Raw genomic sequence first — 22108 nt, 5'->3', positions numbered from 1 at the left:
CAGGGTGTAGGAGATCAAGGAATGAGATAAAAGCAGATCTACTAACAGTTTCTCTCGCTCCCACTACTTGGTTTTGCACATCCTTCTATCGGGGCCGCCTCAGACCCCGCCTACTCACGCTCTCACCCCCTCCCAGGAGGATTGATTCTCCACCACGAGGTCCCGCCCCCTTACGCACTCGCCCCCTCACTGCGCCCCCGTAGCTTGGCGTCCTCCGTCCGTAGTGTGTTGGAGGCGTGAGGGCTTTCGCGGGCTGTTCATTTTATTGCCCATCAAATCCTAGCCCATTTTATCCAATTCTGTCTCCTTTTTCAGCCTATAGTTTATTCACCCAACGAAGCTAGATTTACTGAGGTTAGTGGTGGCAATTTACCTGCTTTCAGTTGAGAAAAGAGAGGCGGAGCTTTTGGAAGAAGACTGGCGATATTCAAGACAGCCCGACGAAAGGGGCCGGGTCCTACACACCGCGGTCGCCAAGCCCCGGCCAGCTCGCCGCGCCCAGGCCAGCACGCCGCGCAGGCGCAGTGGACCGGACTCGCCATGCCGACTGTCAGCCTGAAGCGTGATTTGCTCTTCCGAGCTCTGGGCCGGACCTACAGTGAGTGCCTGTCCCACAGCCTGGGCTCTGCGCCTCTCCTCAGAGGCTGGGACCCCCTGCAAAAGGGCATCGTGGCAACGTTCATGCTGCCGCGCGGTTTTGGCCTTGGGCGTTCGAGTTCTAGATAGAGACGGCATAAAGTCCCCGGCGGCCCTGCTGGGCCGATGTAGCCTCTGGGAACCGGTGTCTCCGCGGGTGCCATTGCATCACCCGCACGTGATGGGCTCACTGTGTCATTCATTCAGCGATATCGAGCGCCTGCTGCGTGTCTGATGCCAGGGGATAGAGTAGGAATGAAGCTCCGGGTTGCCTCCCGAGTGTAGTTCATTAAGTGCAATCAGAAGAGCGCTGTGGGAACTCCATTTGTGAGCAACAGGGTGTGTGTGTGGGGGGGTGAGGGCGGCCTTCTTTCCTAGTTTTACTTTTATTCATGTTTACTGAGCGCCTGTTATGTGCCAGGCACTGTTCTAAGTACTTCGGGAATACAGCGGTGCACAGGGCACATAAGGTCCACGTTCACATTCTGATGAAGCAGGCAGATAATAAAACCAGCATGTTAATAAGATGATTTCGGATAATGTTAAGTGCTAGCAGGGAAACAAAAAAGATATTGTGCTAAGAACAGCATTAGATAGGGTGGTAACGTGGGCTGAGCCCAGAGTGACAAGGAGTCTTTACTTGGTGGGTTTAGTCTTCAGGCTACGCTTCATCTCTTCAGTTTTAAAAACACTATCATTAAAAAAAAGGGAGAAGCATTAAGTACGATTATCAGTTGCCCTATACATGTAGCAGTTGAAGTGATATCTGCCATGTCCCATATCATCAGCTTGTGTGATAGCAGTGATAATTGGTTTGTGAGAGCTGTTTTTGGTTTTAGGGCTCAATATAACAAAGGCCTAGTCGGTTTAACAGATACTGCTTCCTACAGTAAGATATTGCTGTGAAAATAAAATTAGCTTTTTAAAACGTTTCTTAAGGTGCATTTTTAGGTACTATGTGCAGTTGACCCTTGAACAATCCAGGTTTGAACTGGGTGGGTCCATTTATAGAAGGAATTATTTTCAACAGTAAATACTAACGTACTACATAATCCATGGTTGTTGAATCCGCCCATGTGGAACCCAGGAGGGCCAACTGTAAGTTACAGAGATTTTGGACTTGGTGGAGGGCTGGGAACCCCTCATCCCTGCCTTGTTCAAGGGTCAGTTGTATTCTTAAAGTGTTATTCTCTCTAGGGTTCTGCCCTAAGTCCCTGAAAATAGAGGTAATGCTCTTGTCCTCTAAACAGGGCTCTAATTCCCTATACTTTTTATTTCATACTATTTTATATTTTTTATCCATCCTTCTAAACCATATTCTCACTAATTGTGTATGATATACCTGAATTACACAAGATGGTGTGTAGCAAAAATTTGTTCAGTACATCTATGATCAGTTCCCACCTGTGTATCCATATCTGGGAAAGTAAGAAATAAGTCAGGTTTTAAAAAATGATGATTTATAACCTGTTTACTGTCATCTGATGTTTTAATATATTCTCTAGATGCCTCCTCCCCTTTTCCATATTGAGAGAGATCAGGTAAGCTTGATTATCCATAAATATCTGTGGACTGCTGACTCATTAAAATTTCAGTCAGGAAGATTGATGTTGAGGTGTACTTCAGATGGGTCAGAAATAATACTTATCATTAGTTTATATTTCACATGTTCTTTCTTGAAATCTTTTAAATGTAAATTAGGTTGAGGTCAAAGTTGGAAACATGTTTGGCAAAGCATCTCCTTTGCAAGCAGTGTGGATCACCTTGTTTCTTGCCCCCTCCCCCCTTTTCTGTCTTCCTCTTTTTTTTTCTTGTTTTCAGGTAGTGTCTCATTCACTCTTTTCTATCCCCATTCCCTCTTTTTTTTTTCAGTCCCTGTAGGGCTTTCTTTTTGTCTGTCCTAAATTCCATTGTTTCATCAGTAATTGCCTTTCACCACTTATTTGCTTATCAAGGATAAGCAAAGGATATTTTTCAGGCTGCTTTTATTCTGTTCATTTTGCTCCTCTGGGGCAGTTTTGTCTCCTTAGTCTACCTTTTTTAATTGCCGTTCTGCTCAGGTGTTTTCCTCTTGCCACTCGTTTTTTTGTTAACTGGTTTGTTTTCACTGTACTTCAATTCTGGCCCTGTTCTGCCTTGGTGTAATTGCTGGCAATGCGGCCAGAGCCATCTGTGTATATCATGAACCTTGAAGATGTAGTTACTCAGGTGTGTCATTTTGTTAGAGGGAATCATTAATCATGATTTCATTGTTGATTCGTCAGTCTAAGTGCATGAAATACAGCTGAAAGGAATAAAACAAATTGTATGATAATTAGGACTCAGTTGAGGATTCAGTGTATTTTAATGATTCTGCACAGTTTGGTAAGTAACCATTTAGTTATCTATTACTGCATAATTAATTACCCCCAAATTTAGCAGCTTAAAACAACAGTCATTTGTTATATGTTTCTGAGGCTCAAGGATTGGGAAGTGGCTTAGCTGGGTGGTTCTGACTCACCTGGTTGTAGTAAAAGTGTCAGGACTCTAGTCATCTCAAGGCCTAACTGGGGCTGGAGAGTCCAATTCCAAGTTCACTCAAGTGCTTGTTGGCAGACTTAAGTTCCTTGCTGATTTTTGGTCAGAGATTTCAGTGCCTCCCACCTGGACCTCTCCATAGGACTGTTTGCAACATGGTGGCTTGTTTGTCCCAGAGTGGGAGGTCCAAGAGAGCAGGTAGTTGAGAGAGTGCTCAAGATAGAAGCCACAGTTTTTTACTAACATCTTGTAAGGGATACACCACCCCTTGTCATATTCTCTAGGTCACATGGACCAATTCTGGCACCGTGTGGGTGGAGACTACAAAGGGTGTGAATACCAGGAGGCAGGTGTTCTTGGAGGCCATCTTGGGGGCTGACTACTGCAGTCTGCCCTCTGGCCCCCAGTGATTCATGTTCCTCCCACATGCCACATACACGCCCTCCCAAGGCCCCCGGAAGTGTCATCCCATTACAGAAGCAGCTCAGAATCCAGAGTCTCATCAGCTAAATCCGGTCCAGTTGTGGATGAGGCTCTTCGGGTGCAGTTCCTTAAGTACAGCTGCTTGAGTAGAATTACTCTTGGCCTGAGAGACTAAAGAGACAGTTTATCTGCCCCACCTGCACCTAACGTACAGTGGTAGGACAGGCATAGGACATTCTTCTTCAAATGGGGAAAATGGGAGACACAAAGGAGTTATTAGCCCATGGCAGTTCTGAAACTGAGCTGGCAAATGTTGCATGTTCTTGATCAGATCTCAAGGCCTGGTATCAGTGTCCATGGTTCTGCCCTACTTTCTAGGCTCTTGGTTCCACACTTGGGGTGATCCTCGTTATTTTATTTTTTGGTGAAAGAAAGCACGTGCTTTACAGCTGATTAGTTTTCTTGGTCTACTTCCCACTAATAGAATTTTGGGGGCTCAAAGACTTCATTTTGTCCCGTCTCTGTCCCTTTCAGCTCCAGCTTGCCATGTTTCTGCTTTTTTTGTTGTTGTTGTTAAACTTTGTGGGTCTTTGGTCAGTTTTGCTGGTTTCCACTTCAATAGTCAAAAGACACACCACCCACAGATGTCTGAAATAAGCTGTTTTGTACCTTGGGCTTTTGCTGATACAGTGCTCTTATTTAAGCTCAGTTGTGTGACTGAATAAATTTGTGAGACACACCTTTATTTTCTTTATGTGTAGTGCCTTTTGTCTGAATGAATAGTGCCTTTGATTTTTACTGCGTCTTAAGATTTTACAATCATGTCCTTGATTCATCTTTCGACCACGTTTCCCTGGAAATACTCTGGATTTGCTCTTTGATCAGAAGTCATTTTTTTAAACATCTTTATTGGAGTATAATTGCTTTACAATGGTGTGTTAGTTTCTGCTGTATAATAAAGTGAATCAGCTATACATATACATACATCCCCATATCCCCTCCCTCTTGTGTCTCCCTCCCAGCCTCCCTATCCCACCCCTCTAGGTGATCACAAAGAGCTGAGCTGATCTCCCTGTGCTATGCGGCTGCTTCCCACTAGCTGTCTATTTTACATTTGGTAGTGTATATATGTCCATGCCACTCATTCAGTTCATCCCAGCTTACCCTTCCCCCTCCCCGTGTCCTCAAGTCCGTTCTCTGCCTCTGTGTCTTTATTCCTGTCTTGCCCCTAGGTTCTTCAGAACCATTTCTTAGCTTTTTTTTTTTTTTTTTTTTTAACATCTGGGGAGGCTGAGGATTTTTAAAACCATTAGGTCCTGGCTCCTTTTTGTTTAATAGTCTTTCCTTTAGTTCATCTCTTCTCTCACAGTCTAAACCAGGCGACACCTTCAGCACTGGTTGGAAAGGTTAGTTAAGTCACCCGGTCGAGCAGGTACCTTTTCTCCAGTCCCCGTATGTGTAGGCAACAGTGTCGCTAAACTTTGACTCTACATAAAAAAGGAGACCCCTTCTGTCAGTTTCCAATAACACTTCCTCACTTTCCTTCATATCCTCACCTGCATCCTTATCAGAGATTGAGGCTTCTGTTAACAGCTTTGTCAAGGCACTTTAGGTTTCCATTGACACTCTCAGGGCCCACCTCCTGATTCAAAGCCTTCCCCATGTTTTCCCGTGTTTTGTTATGGCAGCGCTCTCTGTCCAGGGACTGAAGTCTGTGTTAGTTATCTGTTGCTACATAACAAATTACTCCAGTACTTAGGAGTGTAAAACAACAAGCCTTTATCATTTCACACAGTTTCTGAGAGAGGAGTTGAGGGAGGAGTGGCATAGCTGGGTGATCTGGCTCTGGGTCTTCCGCCAGGTTGCGGTCAACCTGTCATGTCAGCTGGGCCTGCAGTCATCTCAAGGCTTGGTTGGGCTGGAGTTTGCTTCCCAGCGCACTCATGTGGTTGTTGGAGACGTGAACGGTGTGAGTACCAGGAGGCAGGGGTCATGGGGGCCTCTGTTATTTCCTGCCCTAATGATACCCATTCACCCACACCAGGGACCTGGGAGCCATTGCACACGCCTCCTGCTCACTCACTGTTCCCACCTCCCAGTCAGTCCTTGAGCCTTACAGATTCTGCCCCTGACGTTTCGCACATTCTTCCTTCTCCCTCAGTCTCACTGCTGGCTGCTTTAACCAAGTCCTCACTGTCTCGCTTGTCTGTGGCAGTAGATTCTCTGCTCCAGTTTGTCCACCACCATTCTTTAAAATGCAGGTCTAATCATGCTATTATCCAGCTGGAAATCCTTTATTGTAACTCCCCGTTGCCTCAGGCAGGACAGAGGGCAAATCCCTTGGCATCTTGAGCTGACTTCTTTCTTCTTTTTTCATCATATCTCTTCCTGACATGGACCTCACGCTTCATTCATATGGAACGTCCCAAATTTGCCATGCAGTTGTCTCATTCCCCACAGTCCCTGCCTAAGGAATTCATCCTTTCTGTGAAGCCTTCACTGACTCTCAGTGGAGTTGATTGCTTCCTTTGTGCCAACTCGGTACCTTGCACTTACCATAACTGTATTTACACATCTGGTTTACTAGAGTAGGGCGTAGTTAAGGCAAGAATTGTATTTTATTTATCTCTGTAGCCCTGGCACCTAGTACAGTGCCGACACATAGTAGGTGCTCAATAAACGTTTGTTAAATTGAAGTTCAATGTCAGGAACAGGAATCTTAAGATCAGCTTCTTACTAGAATATACTAGTAATGATGGTTTGTGTTCAGTTTTTGGTAACAAGGAAACCCTGACAATGCTGTATCAGGTGGCAAAGCACAGTAGGGTATAACTTAAAAGTAAGGAAGAGAACTATTAATTATTGCAGACCTACTATGTTTCAGGGCACTATGCCAGGCCCATTATCTGCATGAACTCACTTAAGTCTTTCCAACAGTTGCATGCTACAAATAAGTGGCTGTAAAATGCTACTTTATGGATGAGGCATAGGAATCAGAAAGTTTACATGAAGTGCCAAGCTCTCAACTGTTAAGTGGAACAGTCAGAATTCGAACTTGGATTGATCTGGCTCCAAAGCCAACTGTCAGGCCACCTCAGAGAATTTTAAATGATAGGATTTATATGACATTATTCCTTTATGTTGGATCTGTGGTTTGGAGCCTACTTTACATTGGACCCCTGCTTAGCAAGTTTTTTTCTTCCAAGTAAGTGTAAACTCCCTAGTGCAGGTAACCTAATTCTGTAGCTGATAGTACATGAATCAGCCCTTTTTAAAATAGTTTTGGTTTTCTTAAAAAGTGTTTTTTGGTCAAGCTTTTTTTGTTTTTAAATGGAGATATCTGATGCCTGATATTTAGTATGCTTGGTATAAGATGATTAAAAAGTGCAGTTTATATGCTATTTTCATTTGTACTGAACAGATTAAAATTAGCAATCTCTTTTTTTTTTTCTAGCTGACGAAGAATTTGATGAACTGTGTTTTGAATTTGGTCTGGAACTTGATGAAATTGTATGTATTGGATATTTATTTCTCTAATATTCTGTGTATAAGTTCATTATATTTTATCTTTGTTACCTTACGGTTAGATCAAGATGGAACATTTGTGGGCCGTGGTGCTTTCTGTGTTAAGGGGCTAAGCTCTGGTTCTAAGAGTGTTACTTTGTGTAAAATCTCCAAAGAGGTTCATGCCTTATTCTGATGCAGTACCCTCAAGTCATCAGGCTAGTGCTGTGGAGGTGGATAGACCCTCTCAGGTAACCCCAGAATGAAAGCAGTCTCCCGGGCAGTGAGGTGCCATTTGCAGATAACCAGATGGAAGGGGTCCTTGAGCAGTGGGAACTTTGCTTCAGCCGGAATTGCTGTCTCCTTGGCCTCTGGCTCCCCCTCCTTCACTTGCTCTGCGTCCCACCCCACCTTCCCCTGTGCCTATTTAACCAGCGTTAATTCATTCTTCATTTATTGCTCTGTACATTCATCTTGTAAAATGATCTGCTACTTTTTGAAGAATTGCTTGTAAAAATGATTTTGAAACATTTTCCTGGTCTTTTGATTATATAATGATTAAAATGTTGAAAAAATAGCTTTATTTACCAAATATATTATTAATAATGATAATGTACTAGAGACACTGTACTTGTAACTAAAAAGATAATTTAATATGTCTCTGGTAATTAGTATTATTTTTTACCCCAAGCCTTCTTGATCTGTTCTGTGTTTTATAACACAATAAGGTTAAAAAAACCCTCAGACTGACAAAAACCTATATTGTTCTGCCTTGTTTTTCCTGTTGCTTCTTAACTAATGTTGCAGAAAGTTTTTTTATATTAATGAGCATCCATATGCTTAAGAAGTCAGCTGAGATCTCTGTAGTTTGTATTAAATTGTTATTTTTATTAGAACTCAAAATTATGCTTGAGGCTCTGTGATATCTCAGAGCATTGGACTGGATATCAGAAAAATGGAGTAATAGTTCGAACTCCCACATTTACTAGCTGTGGAACCATGGACAATTACATTGCCTCTCTGGGCCTCCTTTTCATCTGTGAAATAAGAGGTTTGCATTGTATGATCCCTATAGATCCCTCTGGCTCTGAAATTTCTGTGGTCATCGATTGGCATAACATTTTTGTTAGCATTGACAAACCCGGTCTTCACATATGATCTTTTTTTTTTTTTTTTTTTTGCTGTACGCGGGCCTCTCACTGCTGTGGCCTCTCCCGTTGCGGAGCACAGGCTCTGGACGCACAGGCTCAGCGGCCATGGCTCACGGGCCCAGGCGCTCCGCGGCATGTGGGATCTTCCCGGACTGGGGCACGAACCCGTGTCCCCTGCATCGGCAGGCGGACTCTCAACCACTGCGCCGCCAGGGAAGCCCCACATATGATCTTTGTATGAACTGAGATCCTGAAAGTGGAAGAAGGCTTAGGCAGCTGTGTCTTTTTTGCAAAGGAATTAGGCCATTTTTTTGTTTGGATGCCTTCTTTTCTCAAGTTAACCACATTTTCTTCCCTTCTTTATATGGGTCCCCCCCCCCCGAAATCCAGCACCCGCATGAGGTGACTTATCTTTCTTCACTAAAATGTTAGCAATTTTATTGACCCCTTTAATTGAACTCTGCTTAAATTCTGATTTCTCCTCCTACCTCTTCCCCCATCCCCCCATTTCTTTTCTCCTCTCCTGCTCCCTCCTCTTCGTCCTCTTCTTTTTTTATTATTAATTTTACCCTAATTTAAAAACTTTGCCTCCTGAGTTTGAGATGGCCAGTGGAGGTGTTGTTCCTTGGAGCCCATAGTCAGTGAGCACTGTGATCCCTGTGCAGTCCAGCATCACATGGACTCTGTGATTCCTCAGGTGTGGCTCGGGCACGTAGTGCTGATTGACAGGAAGTGAATTCTTCTGCATGCTGTGCAAGTGTAGACTATAATTCTTTGGGCAATAATTTGCATTCATATTTTGGCAGTGGGAGAGGGAGAGCATCATGTAAAACAAAAATCATCACATATTTTGATAGGAATTTGTCAGTTATTTTAGCAGGTTATTGGTGGGAAAAATAGGAGTTCCAGTTAAGTGGGGATTCCAGATAATTAGTGGGTAACATTAACTGTTGGAATATGGCTTTTAAGCATTTTGATTGAAAATTTCTTCAGTATACGTACAGTTCCCTGCTGTAGTAAACATGGAGAACAGAATTTAACTTCTTGGCAATGGTTGTTTTTAAGAAAATCTCTGTAGTGTGGTTATTGAGATAGTCTAAGCTTTTTGCTACTGCATTAAAAATCATTCTAGTGGTATTTTTCTCTCTTTTTCCTCTTGTTTGCTTTCATTCTTGCTGCTCTGTACCTTTTACTGTCATTAGATTGCTTCCCATCATACCTATAAGCCCTTCTAATTTACACCACAGCTTCTGATGATCTCTTCAAATGTTTCTTTTTTTTTTATTAGTCATTTATTTATTTGGCTGCGCTGATGGTCTTAGTTGTGGCATGTGGAATCTTTAGTTGTGACATGAGGGATCTAGTTCCCTGCACAGGGATCAAACCCGGGCCCCCTGCATTGGGAGCATGGAGTCTTAGCCACTGGGCCACCAGGGAGGTCCCCTCTTCAAATGTTTTTGCTTGTTTTTATAGTATTACTCTCATTCTCCTGTTGCTTGTAGGCTTGGGTGCCCATAGGATTTAGCTTTTTAGAGTCATTATCTTATAAAAAGTTGCATATCTTTTAATTTTTTTTTCTTTATTTGGTTTGGCCACGAGCTGTGGCTTGTGGGATCTTAGTTTCCCCACCAGGGATCGAACCCAGGCCCTCGGCAGTGAAAACGCAGAGTCCTAACCACTGGACCTCCAGGGAATTCCCACCATAGCTTTTATTTGGTGAATTCTCTTTACTTTGTCTCATTGACACTTTTGTTGTTGTTGCCCTATGTTCTTTTTGGTGTTTTCATTTTCTTTTAGATCAGGGATGGGCAAACTTTTTCTGCCAGATAGCAAGCTTTTGAAGGCTGTATAGTCTCTGTCACAATTCAGCTGTTGCAGTTTGTAAATAACAATAGGTAAAATGTAAATGAATAGGCTTGGCTATGTTTCAGTAACACTTTATTTACAAAAATAGGTGGCAGGCATGATTTGGCCCACTCCTTGCTTTAGATGGATTTCTGCTGCTCTGGAAAGAACATGAATAATGCAGTTACTACTTTATAGGGCTACTTTTTCAAAAGAATTTGGATTTATTTAGTTTTATTTTAATTTTTGCATTTGTTTTAGACATCTGAGAAGGAAATTATAAGTAAGGAACAAGGTAATGAAAAGGCACAGGGGGCCTCTGATGTTGTTCTCTACAAAATTGATGTCCCTGCCAATAGATATGATCTCCTGTGTCTGGAAGGATTGGTTCGAGGACTTCAGGTCTTCAAAGAAAGGTAAGGGAATATGTTCATTAAATACCTGGCTAAGTTGGGTTTCTTTTTTCTTTGCCTGTCATTATCAGCAGCCCTGTTTAAGTTTCTAGAAAAAAACTTGTTGGACAGGTACACAGCTTTAGGTCTGCGAGGGATGATTGGAGCCTTTAGATTGTAGCCGTTTGAAAATTTGCCTGAATATTGAGTCATAGCCTTTCATTTTGGGAGCGTATTTTAAAGCTGGAGTGGTTAATGATTTTATGGCATCATAAAAAGCTTTTTAATGGGTTCATGTGAGTTCTTTAGTAATCCAACTGGAGTAAATAGTTTGTTGGGTTTGTTAAAGGCTGGGAGAAAAGTAGAGGTGGCACAACTATATGCTCTTTTCTTAAGAATTCTGAGGAAGCCTGGGAATGGAGCCTCCTAACTGGAAAACTGAAGATCTTATGATGGCTGTGGGCAAGTTAATTGACTTTCCTAGTTTCAATCTCCTAATATATAATGAAGAATATTTTTATTTTATTCCAACTCTTCATGTAATACATATAGAAAATGGTGAACGTATGAAATGAAAAAGAGGTGAAACAGTGAAGCTATCAAAAATAATTAGTTTTGGTTTTGATTACTCATTCATTATCTAGTCAGTCGCGAAACAGTAAGAGCCTCAGGCTGATGGGCTAGACTCTGGAACTGTGAGGCCTTCGGATGAGTGATGGGTGTTGGTGAAAGGATGATAATTAGGCATTTGGTTAATGTGGTTAAAATTTGGGGGTTGACCCAGTTGTTCTCTGCATGACAATCAGATGTTTATATTTTAGGGTCAGGGATAAGCCCTTACAGTGTGTTTTCCAAACCTGTCTGATTTGTATTTCTGTTTTTAATAGGCACCTCGTATGATTTTTATGATGAGACTGAATTAGGAAAGTGACTTAAAACCTTTGCTACTCAAAGTGTGGTCCATGGGCCAGCATCATCTGTAACACCTGGGAACTTGTTAGAACTGCAGAATTTCACCCTCTACCCAAGACCTATTGAATCAGAATATGTGGTTTAACAAATCCCCCAGCTGACTGTAGGCATGTTGAGGTTTGAAAAGCACTGACTTAGAATAGTAGTTCCCACCCTCTTCTGATGATAACAGTTACCTGGACTGTGCCTTCAGAATGTACTGTCTACCAGGCCTTTCCCTTGAATATCCTGATTCATTAGGTCCAGATGGGACCAGGCCATCTGTATTTGTCATAAGCCCTATTTTTCTTAGAAGCTCAAACTCTCATGGTTGGAATAAAACTTCAAGGTGATTTAATCCAGCCCCTCAGCTGATGTTTAAATGCCCCCTATACAGTTGCTTACTTAAAGGTTTTCTAGCCTCTGCCGAGACTCCAATGATAGGACACACATTACCACGAGGCATCCTAGCCCATTTTTATTTTATTTTTTTTTTTACCAGCTTTATGTTATTTATTTATTTTTGGCTGCGCTGGGTCTTCGTTGCTGCGCGTGGGCTTTCTCTAGTTGTGGTGAGCGGGGGCTGCTCTTCGTTGTGGTGCGTGGGCTTCTCATCGTGGTGGTTTCTCTTGTTACAGAGCATGGGCTCTAGGCACGTGGGCTCAGTAGTTGTGGCTCACGGGCTCTAGAGCGCAGGCTCAGTAGTTGTGGCGCACGGGCTTAGGTGCTCCGCGGCACTTGGGATCCTCCTGGACCAGGGCATGAACCCATGTCCCCTGCACTGGCAGGCAGATTCTGAACCACTGCGCCACCAGGGAAGCCCCTAGCCCATTTTTAGACATCTAGAAATGTTAGAAAGTTCATTAGGTTTGGGTTTTTTTTTTTAATACTCAGCCTAAATTTGATTTGCTGTAACTTTAACCCATTGTCTAGTTGTGTTCATTTTGTATACTTTCTATACACAGCATAAATTAGTTTACCGAATGTTTTGGTTAATAATGAGCAAATTTGTTTTAATATTTTAGGGTAAAGGCTCCAATGTATAAACGGGTAATGCCTAATGGAGAAATCCAGAAATTGATCATCACAGAAGAGGTAATAAGGATCCATTCTTATTTTTCTTTTAAAAACATCTCTTTTGTGTATATCTCTATAAGGTGGGACAAAGGTGACCCTTCTGCCAAATGTAGTTTTCTTTGATCACTTGCTAAAATGGATGTATATTTAGCCTCTGGCTCTTAAAAATTGTCATTTCGTTTTTTTACCAAGAAGTGAAAGGGAACACAGCATTTGTTTTCCCTGAATAATTTTGGAAAATAACATCCAAATGTTTGGTTAAAATACATTTGCGATATAATTGTTTTAATTGTGGTGTATTAATAAAATTTAGAAAAAATCTTTTGGGGAAAGGCTATTTTGGTAGAAAGATTAACTACGAGCAAACTACTTAAGGGTTAATTTTTTTCTCAGTAATTCGGTAAATTTTCAGAGCTCTTGCTGAAATGTAAATTGCATGAGGACAGTGACTTTGTCTCTTGTCACCACTGTATCTTACTGTTGATGGAATGAATGAATATACACTTGCTTGAATGAAAATTTGCGACAGCTAACTTTCTATTACAAGATGATATTACAAAGAAAAGCCTTAATATTTACCATCTCTAATGATGTAACGAATTTCAGACAGCTAAAATACGCCCGTACGCTGTTGCAGCAGTTCTCCGAAACATAAAGTTTACCAAAGACCAATATGACAGCTTCATTGAACTTCAGGAGAAGTTACATCAGAACATTGGCAGGTTTGTGGTTGCATCTTTTCTTCCTTGCCTCCCGCTCTCCTTCCTGTCCCTCCTCCTTCCCTCCCCTTCCCTTTCCTCTTCCTCTTTCCCCCCCCTCTTTTCTTTCTTCCTCCACTGTAGACTTTTTTCACAGCATTTCTAAATTAATCATATGTGGGAGTAACAAGAGTTTAAAGTTAACTAAATTTAAATTTAAATAAGTTTAAATTTCACCAAACAGCTCTTTGTTACTGCTTATAGACAGTGTATCCATGGAGAAATAAGAGATATATTTTGAGTACTATATAGAGAAGAAATACCTAGTCCTAGACGTTTTCTTGGTTTTTGTTTCTTGGTTCAAGTCATTAACAGTGGATTATACTACTAAATATTAAACCATGGTAATTTGAAGTATGACTTGTTTTAAAAATAGACAAAAATTTTTGGCTTGATCTCATTTTTTTTTTTTTTTTTTGATCTCATTTTTTGAGTGAATATAATTATAAATTGACAGGTGAAACTTGAGACCTTTACATAACTGAATTTTCTTATTCTGTCTTTGGCATTGCTACACATCATTTCCCACACAGCCCCCTTTAGTGTGGTGATCTTCAAACCTAATAATTGCTGAACCCCTAAAGGTCGAGGAAGGTAACAATGGGAGTCCTTGAACTAATTTCAGTATTTCAAAAATCCTAATAGAAAATATATATTTACTGATGATAAGAAATGTCAGCCTTTAGCTAACATACCAAGTTTTTTTTGTGTTGGTACTAAAATATATAAACGTAAGTTATCTCATGCTAGTCAAATATATGATTAACAGTTACTTATATCTTGAGTAAAAATGGAAAATTTTTTTTTTATATTTTAATAATTGCAGTAGTTGCAACTTGGTAAACTATGGAAACTAAAAGAGGCTTTTGTGTAAGGGGTGGTCTAGAGACAGGGTTGGGGGGACTTTGGGCGTTTTCTTCTGGTGTGAAAAATATTTAAAAAATTAAAATACTTGTGGTTAAGCTCACGAGGTTTCTTTTTCTTGAAACATTTTTGCATACATCATAGAAGAAACTTTTTCTCAGAAATAACATTTATTCCAAGTTCCTTTATAAAAATAATCTATCTGTCATCTTGCAGATATGTTATTCTTGAGCAAAACAATAAGAATTTAAATAGAGTTTCAGAATATAGGACAAGATGGAGGATCTCTGACAAGCACTGATATAGCTAGGAAGTGCTTGAGCCCAGTTATCTATTCTGGTCATTTGAAGAATCTAATTTTTATCTATATTGGAAGGCATTTCCTTAATTCGACTGTAAGCTCTGTTTTATGCAGTATTCCTGGAAATCATGAGCTTTTTCTAAGGGGAGAATAAATCACATCCTAATACTCTGGTGTGCCAGAGTCAGTAAATCCTAATTTGCGTTTTTCCAGAGGTATATTTATTTCATTTAAATTATAAAATTTACTGGCATAAAAGTTGTTTATGATCTTCCCTTATTATCCTTTAATATCTGTAGTATCTGTATCAGTATCACCTCTTTCATTCCTGTGTCTTCTCTCGTTTTTCCCCTTGATCAGTGTAGCTGGAGATCAGTGTACACATCAGTTACTTCAGTGTGTATCATTGTGTATCGGTTTTCAGAGAACCAGCTTTTGGTTTCATTGACTTCTCTCTGCTTTTTTCCCCTATTTTTCTGTTTTCATTGATCATGCAGTGTTCTCTCTAGGGCTAGTTAGTCCTTACTGCTGAGGCAAGACTTTGTTCCTATTTATCCATTGCCATATGAAGAGTGAGGTTTTCAGTCTGTGTGAGCACTGTTGCCTTGGTTGGTTCTTTCCCTGGCCTTGGCTGGTTTCCTCACATGCACACACTGATTAATGCTCAGCTGAATTCTTGAGGGGGCCCCTCTGCAGATATCAGAGTTCTCTGTCTGAGTAGCTCTGTCCTCCCCAGTACTATGCAGTGAACTCTGGCCGTCTTGATCTCCCTAGACTCTCAGCTGTGTCTCTTCAACTTAGGGAGTCCACTGGGCTCTAGCCAGACCCCGTTTCCTGCCCTGTGGCTTGAAACCCTTCCATGCAGTCAGCTGGGCAGTCGTAGGGCTCGCCTTATCTGTTTCCTGTCTGTCATCTGCCCTTCATAGCCTGATCTCCAGTGCCAGCCATGGAAACTGTTGTCTTATATGTTTTGCCTTTTTTGTGATTGTATCAGGCAAGAGAGTAAATCTAGTCTTTGTTACTCCATCTTGGCTGGAAGGGTCCATTGAACTTTTTACTTCAGTTACTTTATTGTTCATCTCTATAGAATCTGTTTGGTTCCTTTTTAAAAAGTTTCTTTTTTTTTTTGGCTGTTATTTCCCTGTCTGTTCATTATGTGTATATTTCCCACATAATTCTTGAACGCTTTTTGTCGTGGCTTTTTTGTAGTAGTAGTAGTAGTAGTAGTAGTAACGTTTTAAAAATCTGGTGATTTGAAAATCTGGGTCATCTTAGCATTGGTTTTTATGGGTTGGTTCGTGTGGAGTATGTCATGTTTCCCTGTTTTCATATGTACTGCTTTTTGATTGCATACAGAATATTTTGTTATGTAAGAGGCTCTTATTTTGCTCTTTTTCTCTGAGAAGTGGTTTCTGTTGCAGGCAAAGAGTCTTGAATACTTAGCCTGACTCAGTCTCGAAAGATTTGGCTAGATGAGACCTCTGCAATTGGCAGCAGCAGAATTTTCTGCCCAGTTCTTTGAGCTGCTGCTTTTTCACAGCAAGACTTTAATAAAATTTCTGCCAGTAGAATAGGTAAAATCTTGATTTTTGACTATTTTTTGTTTTCATATCTTTTTATATTTGGGATATTAATCCTTTTTCTGTACCTACGTTGCAGACCTTTGCTCTCAGTGTGTCTTTTGACTTTTGGGGTCTTTTGGTTGTATAAAGTTTACAGTTTGGATATAGTCAAGTTTGTCAGTCTTCCTATATGACTTTTATGTTTTGTGTCTTAAGAAGGGATGTTCTGCTCCACAGTTTTAAGCATTGTTCTCCTATATTTTCTTTGAATAATTTTTATGGTTGTGTGTGTGTGTGTGTGTGTGTGTGTGTGTGTGTATGTATGTGTATGTATGTATGTGTATGTTTGCCTTTTGTTTTTCAAAATGCATAGCTCTTTGATTAATCTGGAATTTGTTTTTTTGTGATTGGTTTGAAGTTGAAATTTAGTGACATTTTGAGGTGCTGTTTCAGGATTAAGAAACCAATATTAGTGTCCAAAAAAACATGGACTTTCTTACCTATGAATTTGTCAATTATTAATTTATCTAAACTTACTGAACCATGTATATTTCTACCTATGCTAGTATATAAACATGTAACTCATTGAGTAAAGTAACACTTCCTTTAGGCTTGTCAACAACTCTGTTCAATTTACCCGTATTTATTAAAGTTCTAGTCACCTGTCTTGGAGTTTGATGAAAAAAACTTTTTTTTTAAATTTGTTTTATTCAGTATAGTTGGTTTACAATGTTGTGTTAATTCGAGGTTGACCAAAATTTGTTTCTTACAAATTTTAAAAACTATGTCATGGTTCATGTAATATGGACTTTAACACATTCCTTGATTACTAATGATTTTATCCATTTGATATTTAATTGTGGTTATGCATACATATTCGAATATATGTACACATAGTCTAAAACACGTTTTAAGAATTTTTAGAACATCATTAATTCTGACCAGTTTTCTCTTTTTGAGTTGTCTTTTGGAAAGCTTAGAGCCAAATTTGTGACCCTCTGTGATAAGACAGTAAGCTTTGAAATTCTAATTTAGTATCAACATTGTTTCTGGCTTTGTTTTATATCCCTACTTCTGTTTCTTTCTCTCCTACTTTGTATCTTGCTTTAAGTTCCTAAAATTACCTGAAATCCTTTACAGATAAACTGTAGAACAAATGAAATTAATAGCTCTTGAAATTTCCTTACATATTAAATTTTAAATATAATTCACAGTTCTTAAAACTAAATAATTTTCATTAATAAAGCAATGTAGCTATGTGACAGGAAATTTAGGAAAATATGGAAAAGCCAAAAAACACAGGAGTTTTTTGGTAGTTTATTCTAATTTAATAAAAGATTTATGTTTACTTGAGGACACTAGAGGAAATAGATTAAAAGAAGGTAAAGGGTATGTTGACTTTGAAAACGTCCTAATATAGTACTAGGGAAAACATAGTGGAAGGGATTTACTTCAGCTGCTGAAATAATGTGTTTTAAGTAGCTTTATATTTATATTTCTCATAATTTTTAATGGTTGTAAAGGTGCTGTATAGTGGTAACAGGCTATTTTAAAGAAGTGTCTAAAAATAAAAAAACCTATACTCTATGTTATCTTTAGAATTTCTGCTTTGAGATATTCAAATCGTTTTCTGTTTTTCTTTCTCTCTGTCTCTCCACATTTAGGAAAAGAGCCTTGGTTGCTATTGGTACCCATGACTTGGACACTTTATCAGGCCCATTTACTTATACTGCGAAGAAACCTTCCGATATCAAATTCAAGCCTCTAAATAAGACCAAGGAGTATACAGCCTGTGAACTGATGAACATATACAAGGTAAATGTTCTTTTATGTTAATGTAATAGCTCTGGATAGATCATGAAATTCCTCCCAAATCAAGTCTTAATTAGGGCAATAAAATGAGTGCTTGAAAAAATAGCAGCGTCTGGGCTCCAACCCAGAGATACTGATTCCTTTGATCTAGAGTGAGGTCTGAGCATAGTTTTGTTTATTATTACTTTTATGTATGTATGTATGTATATATGTATGGCTGTGTTGGGTCTTCGTTGCTGTGCACAGGCTTTTCTAGTTGCGGTGAGCGGGGGCTACTCTTCGTTGCAGTGCGTGGGCTTCTCATTGTTATGGCTTCTCTTGTTGTGGACCACGGGCTCTAGGCACGTGGGCTTCAGTAGTTGTGGCATGTAGGCTCAGTAGTTGTGGTGCACAGGCTTAGTTGATCCACGGCATGTGGGATCTTCCCAGGCCAGGGATCGAACCCATGTCCCCTGCATTGACAGGCAGGCTCAACCACTGTGCCACCAGGGAAGCCCTGTTATTACTTTTTTATCCTCTCAGATGTTTTTAACGTACAGCCAGGATTGAGAACCACTGAAGCAGGTCATACCGCATTGTAATATTCATATTTAGGTATAACTAAAACTCATTCAAATATAAGGAACAATGAGATTTAGCTAGTTTTTTTGTAGCATGCACTATTAAAAAGCGTCTGCCTCCCGTGATTAGCACTTTAGAGTCCAGCAGTGAAAATGAATTCAGTAGTCACTTTAAATTGCATTTAACAAATAGTAAAAGAGGTGGGTATCATTTGGAAAAAGCAGCTATTATCATCGACCTGATTTGCAAGTGATTTCTTCCTATTTATCTAAATAGTTTTGTATGGTTTGTGTTTTGCTTAAGGTGATTCAGGCTTACTCTGCAAGTCTGTTTTCAGTCTTGAAAAACGATTGCGGTCTTATCTTTCCCCAGTAGGAAATGAGGCTGTATAAAGGATTCTGAGATATTAATTTACATTAGAAAATATTATACATTTAAAACTTTGGGGGCTGTTTTATTGTTTTTCTGAGTTTTCCCCCCTCTTTTTATGCTAGGTAGGTATGTAAACTAATTACAGTGACAGAAATAAAAAGCTAATTTTGTTTGACTTATTTTTTTTTTTTCAGACTGACAACCACCTTAAACATTATTTACATATAATTGAAAATAAACCTCTGTATCCGGTTATCTATGATAGCAATGGTGTCGTCCTTTCAATGCCTCCAGTCATCAATGGTGAGTTATTTCTTAAGCACCATAGGTTTTTTGCTGTTTCCCTCTTATTCTTTATCATTTCTGTGGAATTCTCAGTAGACTTGACTGAATCAATCAGATGACTCAATCTGAGAATCTCAGGTCTTTTGTGGATTCTATTGTAATAGTTCTTTTCATTCATTTTTCAATATTTTACTGGTGATTTTTGTGTAATTTTTAAATGTATACATATTTATAAGTTTATTATAAATATTTTCTGGTGCTAGTCTCTGGATTCTGTTATATTCCTCCAAAGGGTGTTGATATTGTGGTTTTAGCAGGTAATTCATTTAGTTAAACTTAGAGTCAAATTTTGTCTGGCCTGCTGTTTTATAGTTAAATTAAAATTTTAAAACTGAATTTTACCCTCTTAACTCCTTTCTGAAGCTTTTGTTGAAGAAGCAACTTGAACATATTTACAAAATTTAGTGATGTCAGAGCCATAGATGTTTGCCCTTCTGGAGGTGAGAAGGGGGTTCAGTTGACTCATGATGGGAAGGAGAATCATTTCCTCCTCACGATCTTGGACTCTAGTACTTATAGTGGGCTTCGGAGTGAGCCAGATCCAAACCCAAATCTTAGCCTTGCCGCTTAATAGCTGCAGTCATGTTCAGTGAGCTTAATCTCTGAATCTTAGTTGTCCTGCCTGCAGCCCTGTCATAGATCGTGGTGAAAATGAGACGAGACAACTTCTGTTAAGCACCTTACATATGGAATGCACTCAGTAAAGCCTTGTTTTTATTTTATCTTTATTCTCCAGCTTATAATGGGAGCTTAGAATAAAAGTTGTATATCTCCTTACCTTACCTCTGAGGTGTCAGCTTATATTATGTTCTAAATTAAAATGTAGTTTCTGTTTTGTAGAGCTTTTTCGTGCACTTTTATTTCTGAAACGGATTGTTTTGTCATTATTGTTTTGTGTTTGTTGTAGGAAATCATTCCAAAATAACAGTAAATACTAGAAATATATTTATTGAATGCACAGGGACTGACTTTACTAAGGTAAATACAACTTTTTTTCTATTTTTGTACTGTCAGGGTAGATTTTTACTTCTGGGCCAAGAGCATGTGGCTAAACTTTAAAATATGTTTATTTTGTAGGCAGGGACATACTTTAGCCATTTAGAAAATTAGGAAGATGTAGCTATTCTGTACTTTGGTTAAGGTGCTTTCATTCAGTTGACAAATGTTTCGTGAGCACCTACTATCTTTCCAATGCCATGAATTTAATAATGAGTTACATGTTCTTGACTTCAAGGAACTTGTCATCTTGTGAGAATTAGCCAAATACATTACTGTAAAACAGAGAATGGGCTATACATTGTAATGCCATCTGTATAAAGTGTTCATCTTAGTTGGCTTAGTTTGAATGCTAACTTCATACCTTTGTGTACTTGATAAAAAAAATTAAAACCAACTGGCTATCAAGTTTTATTTAGCAAATTGATAAAGGGTTTGTACACACAAAGGTGTCTAGAATATGTAGAATACTAATCGTTCAGTCACTTTTCGTCCGTATATATTAGATTGGATTGTTACGAAAGCTTTTTTTTATGTCATATTTTTTCTTTACAAATGTTAAGTAAGCCATAGAGTGAGGTGGCAGTTAAGCACATTAAGAAAGGTAAACTTGAATGGCAGAAGGCTGGAGTATAGAAGCAGGGCAGATAAATGGCATTCACATACGTCTTACAGGATTGGAGATCCTTGTAAGATAGTTCATTTATAACTCTTATATACCATATGTGCCTGCAGAAATATTGTCAGGGTAATAATATAGCTTTTCCTGTTAAAAACTTTTTTAAAATTTGCATATTAGGAGACCTTGGATGTCTTTTCTGAAGCTTGTAAATGAATAAAGTATATATAAAAGCAAAGCATATATCCCAATAAGGTTACTGTATTTTTTCTTTTAATTAAAAAAAAAAAATTAACAAATCTATATGGCCTTCACTGTGTACCAGGCATCGCTCTATGTGTTTTATACACACACACATTCATACTCTTAATCCTTATATTAACCAAATGAGGTAGGAACTTTTATTATCTCTACTTAACAAACAAACAAAGGTACAAAGACAGTAATTAAGTAACATGCGCAAAATCAGACTGCTAGTAAGTGCTTGGGCCAGGAGTCTGGCATCTGGCTGCAGAAACTTATGAGCCTGAAAAGGTTTACTGCCATAGTTAGCCATCTGTCTTTCTTGAAATTTGCTCAGCCCAAGGGAGGGGGTGGGGAAATGGATGATTTGTCTCAGTCATGGATTGTAACTGTCAGAGAACCGCATAAATGCAGAACACCTGAAGATAAGGTCAGGGCCTCTCAAGCTCAAGAGTTTTTACTCCACTTCTTTCTTTAAAATTTATATATACAGATACAGTTTTAGATGTTTGGAGACTAAATTATATTAAATATTAATTCATTTCCAGCTGATGGAAGAAAGTATATTTATGGGTTACCATAATATTTTTTTCCTTTGCAGGCAAAAATAGTTCTTGATATCATTGTCACCACGTTCAGTGAATATTGTGAGAATCAATTTACGTAAGTTCGTTCGACATCTTTATCGATGATGGCCTGTTGTTCTGAAGTGAGAGCACTAAGGCCTTGTGCTTAATATAAAGATGAAATATGTGGTTCCTGTAACTAGAATATATAATCTCTTTGGGGAGCTAAGACATGAACAAATAATATATAAAGTAAAAAGTGATAAGTACCTTAAAAAGTTTCAGTGATGTTCTGGCCGTTTGTAAGGGCAAGTTACTGCTCGCTGGGGCAATCTGGGTAGACCTCATGGAGGCAATGAAATTTAAGCTGTATTTAAGGATTTGAGACTGAACATGGAGAAACAGCAGAAGGAACAGCTAAACAAAGATAGAGAATCATATATAAGAGTGAAGCATGTATCCTGTGTATACTTATAAGACTACTGTATTTGTTCCAAAGCTAATTTTTTATTTAAAAAATTGCTTATCAAAACTATATGGCCCTTACTGTGTACTAGCATCATAGTTTATTCTAGAGTATTATAATTCAAAATAAATGTATAACTGTAGAAAG

At 39.1% G+C, this 22108-nt stretch overlaps 1 protein-coding gene across 1 annotated transcript in view; it reads left to right on the top strand.

Moving 5' to 3' along the window:
* Positions 1–489: 489 nt before the first annotated feature.
* The window catches only part of FARSB (phenylalanyl-tRNA synthetase subunit beta), a 65496-nt gene continuing 43877 nt past the window's right edge, over positions 490–22108 (top strand). Inside the window, exons 1-9 of the mRNA XM_081242461.1 lie at positions 490–598; positions 7031–7086; positions 10338–10492; positions 12445–12514; positions 13103–13218; positions 17646–17796; positions 18921–19029; positions 19979–20049; positions 21531–21592. Of these exons, the coding sequence (XP_081098587.1) occupies positions 541–598; positions 7031–7086; positions 10338–10492; positions 12445–12514; positions 13103–13218; positions 17646–17796; positions 18921–19029; positions 19979–20049; positions 21531–21592 (848 nt within the window). The 5' untranslated portion in view covers positions 490–540. The remainder of the gene's footprint in view (positions 599–7030; positions 7087–10337; positions 10493–12444; positions 12515–13102; positions 13219–17645; positions 17797–18920; positions 19030–19978; positions 20050–21530; positions 21593–22108) is intronic.

This window comes from Mesoplodon bidens (genome assembly GCF_964165515.1).
Source record: "Mesoplodon bidens genome assembly, chromosome: 8".
In the NCBI taxonomy this organism is placed as follows: domain Eukaryota; kingdom Metazoa; phylum Chordata; class Mammalia; order Artiodactyla; family Ziphiidae; genus Mesoplodon; species Mesoplodon bidens.
This window is presented reverse-complemented; position numbering and strand designations above follow the sequence as displayed.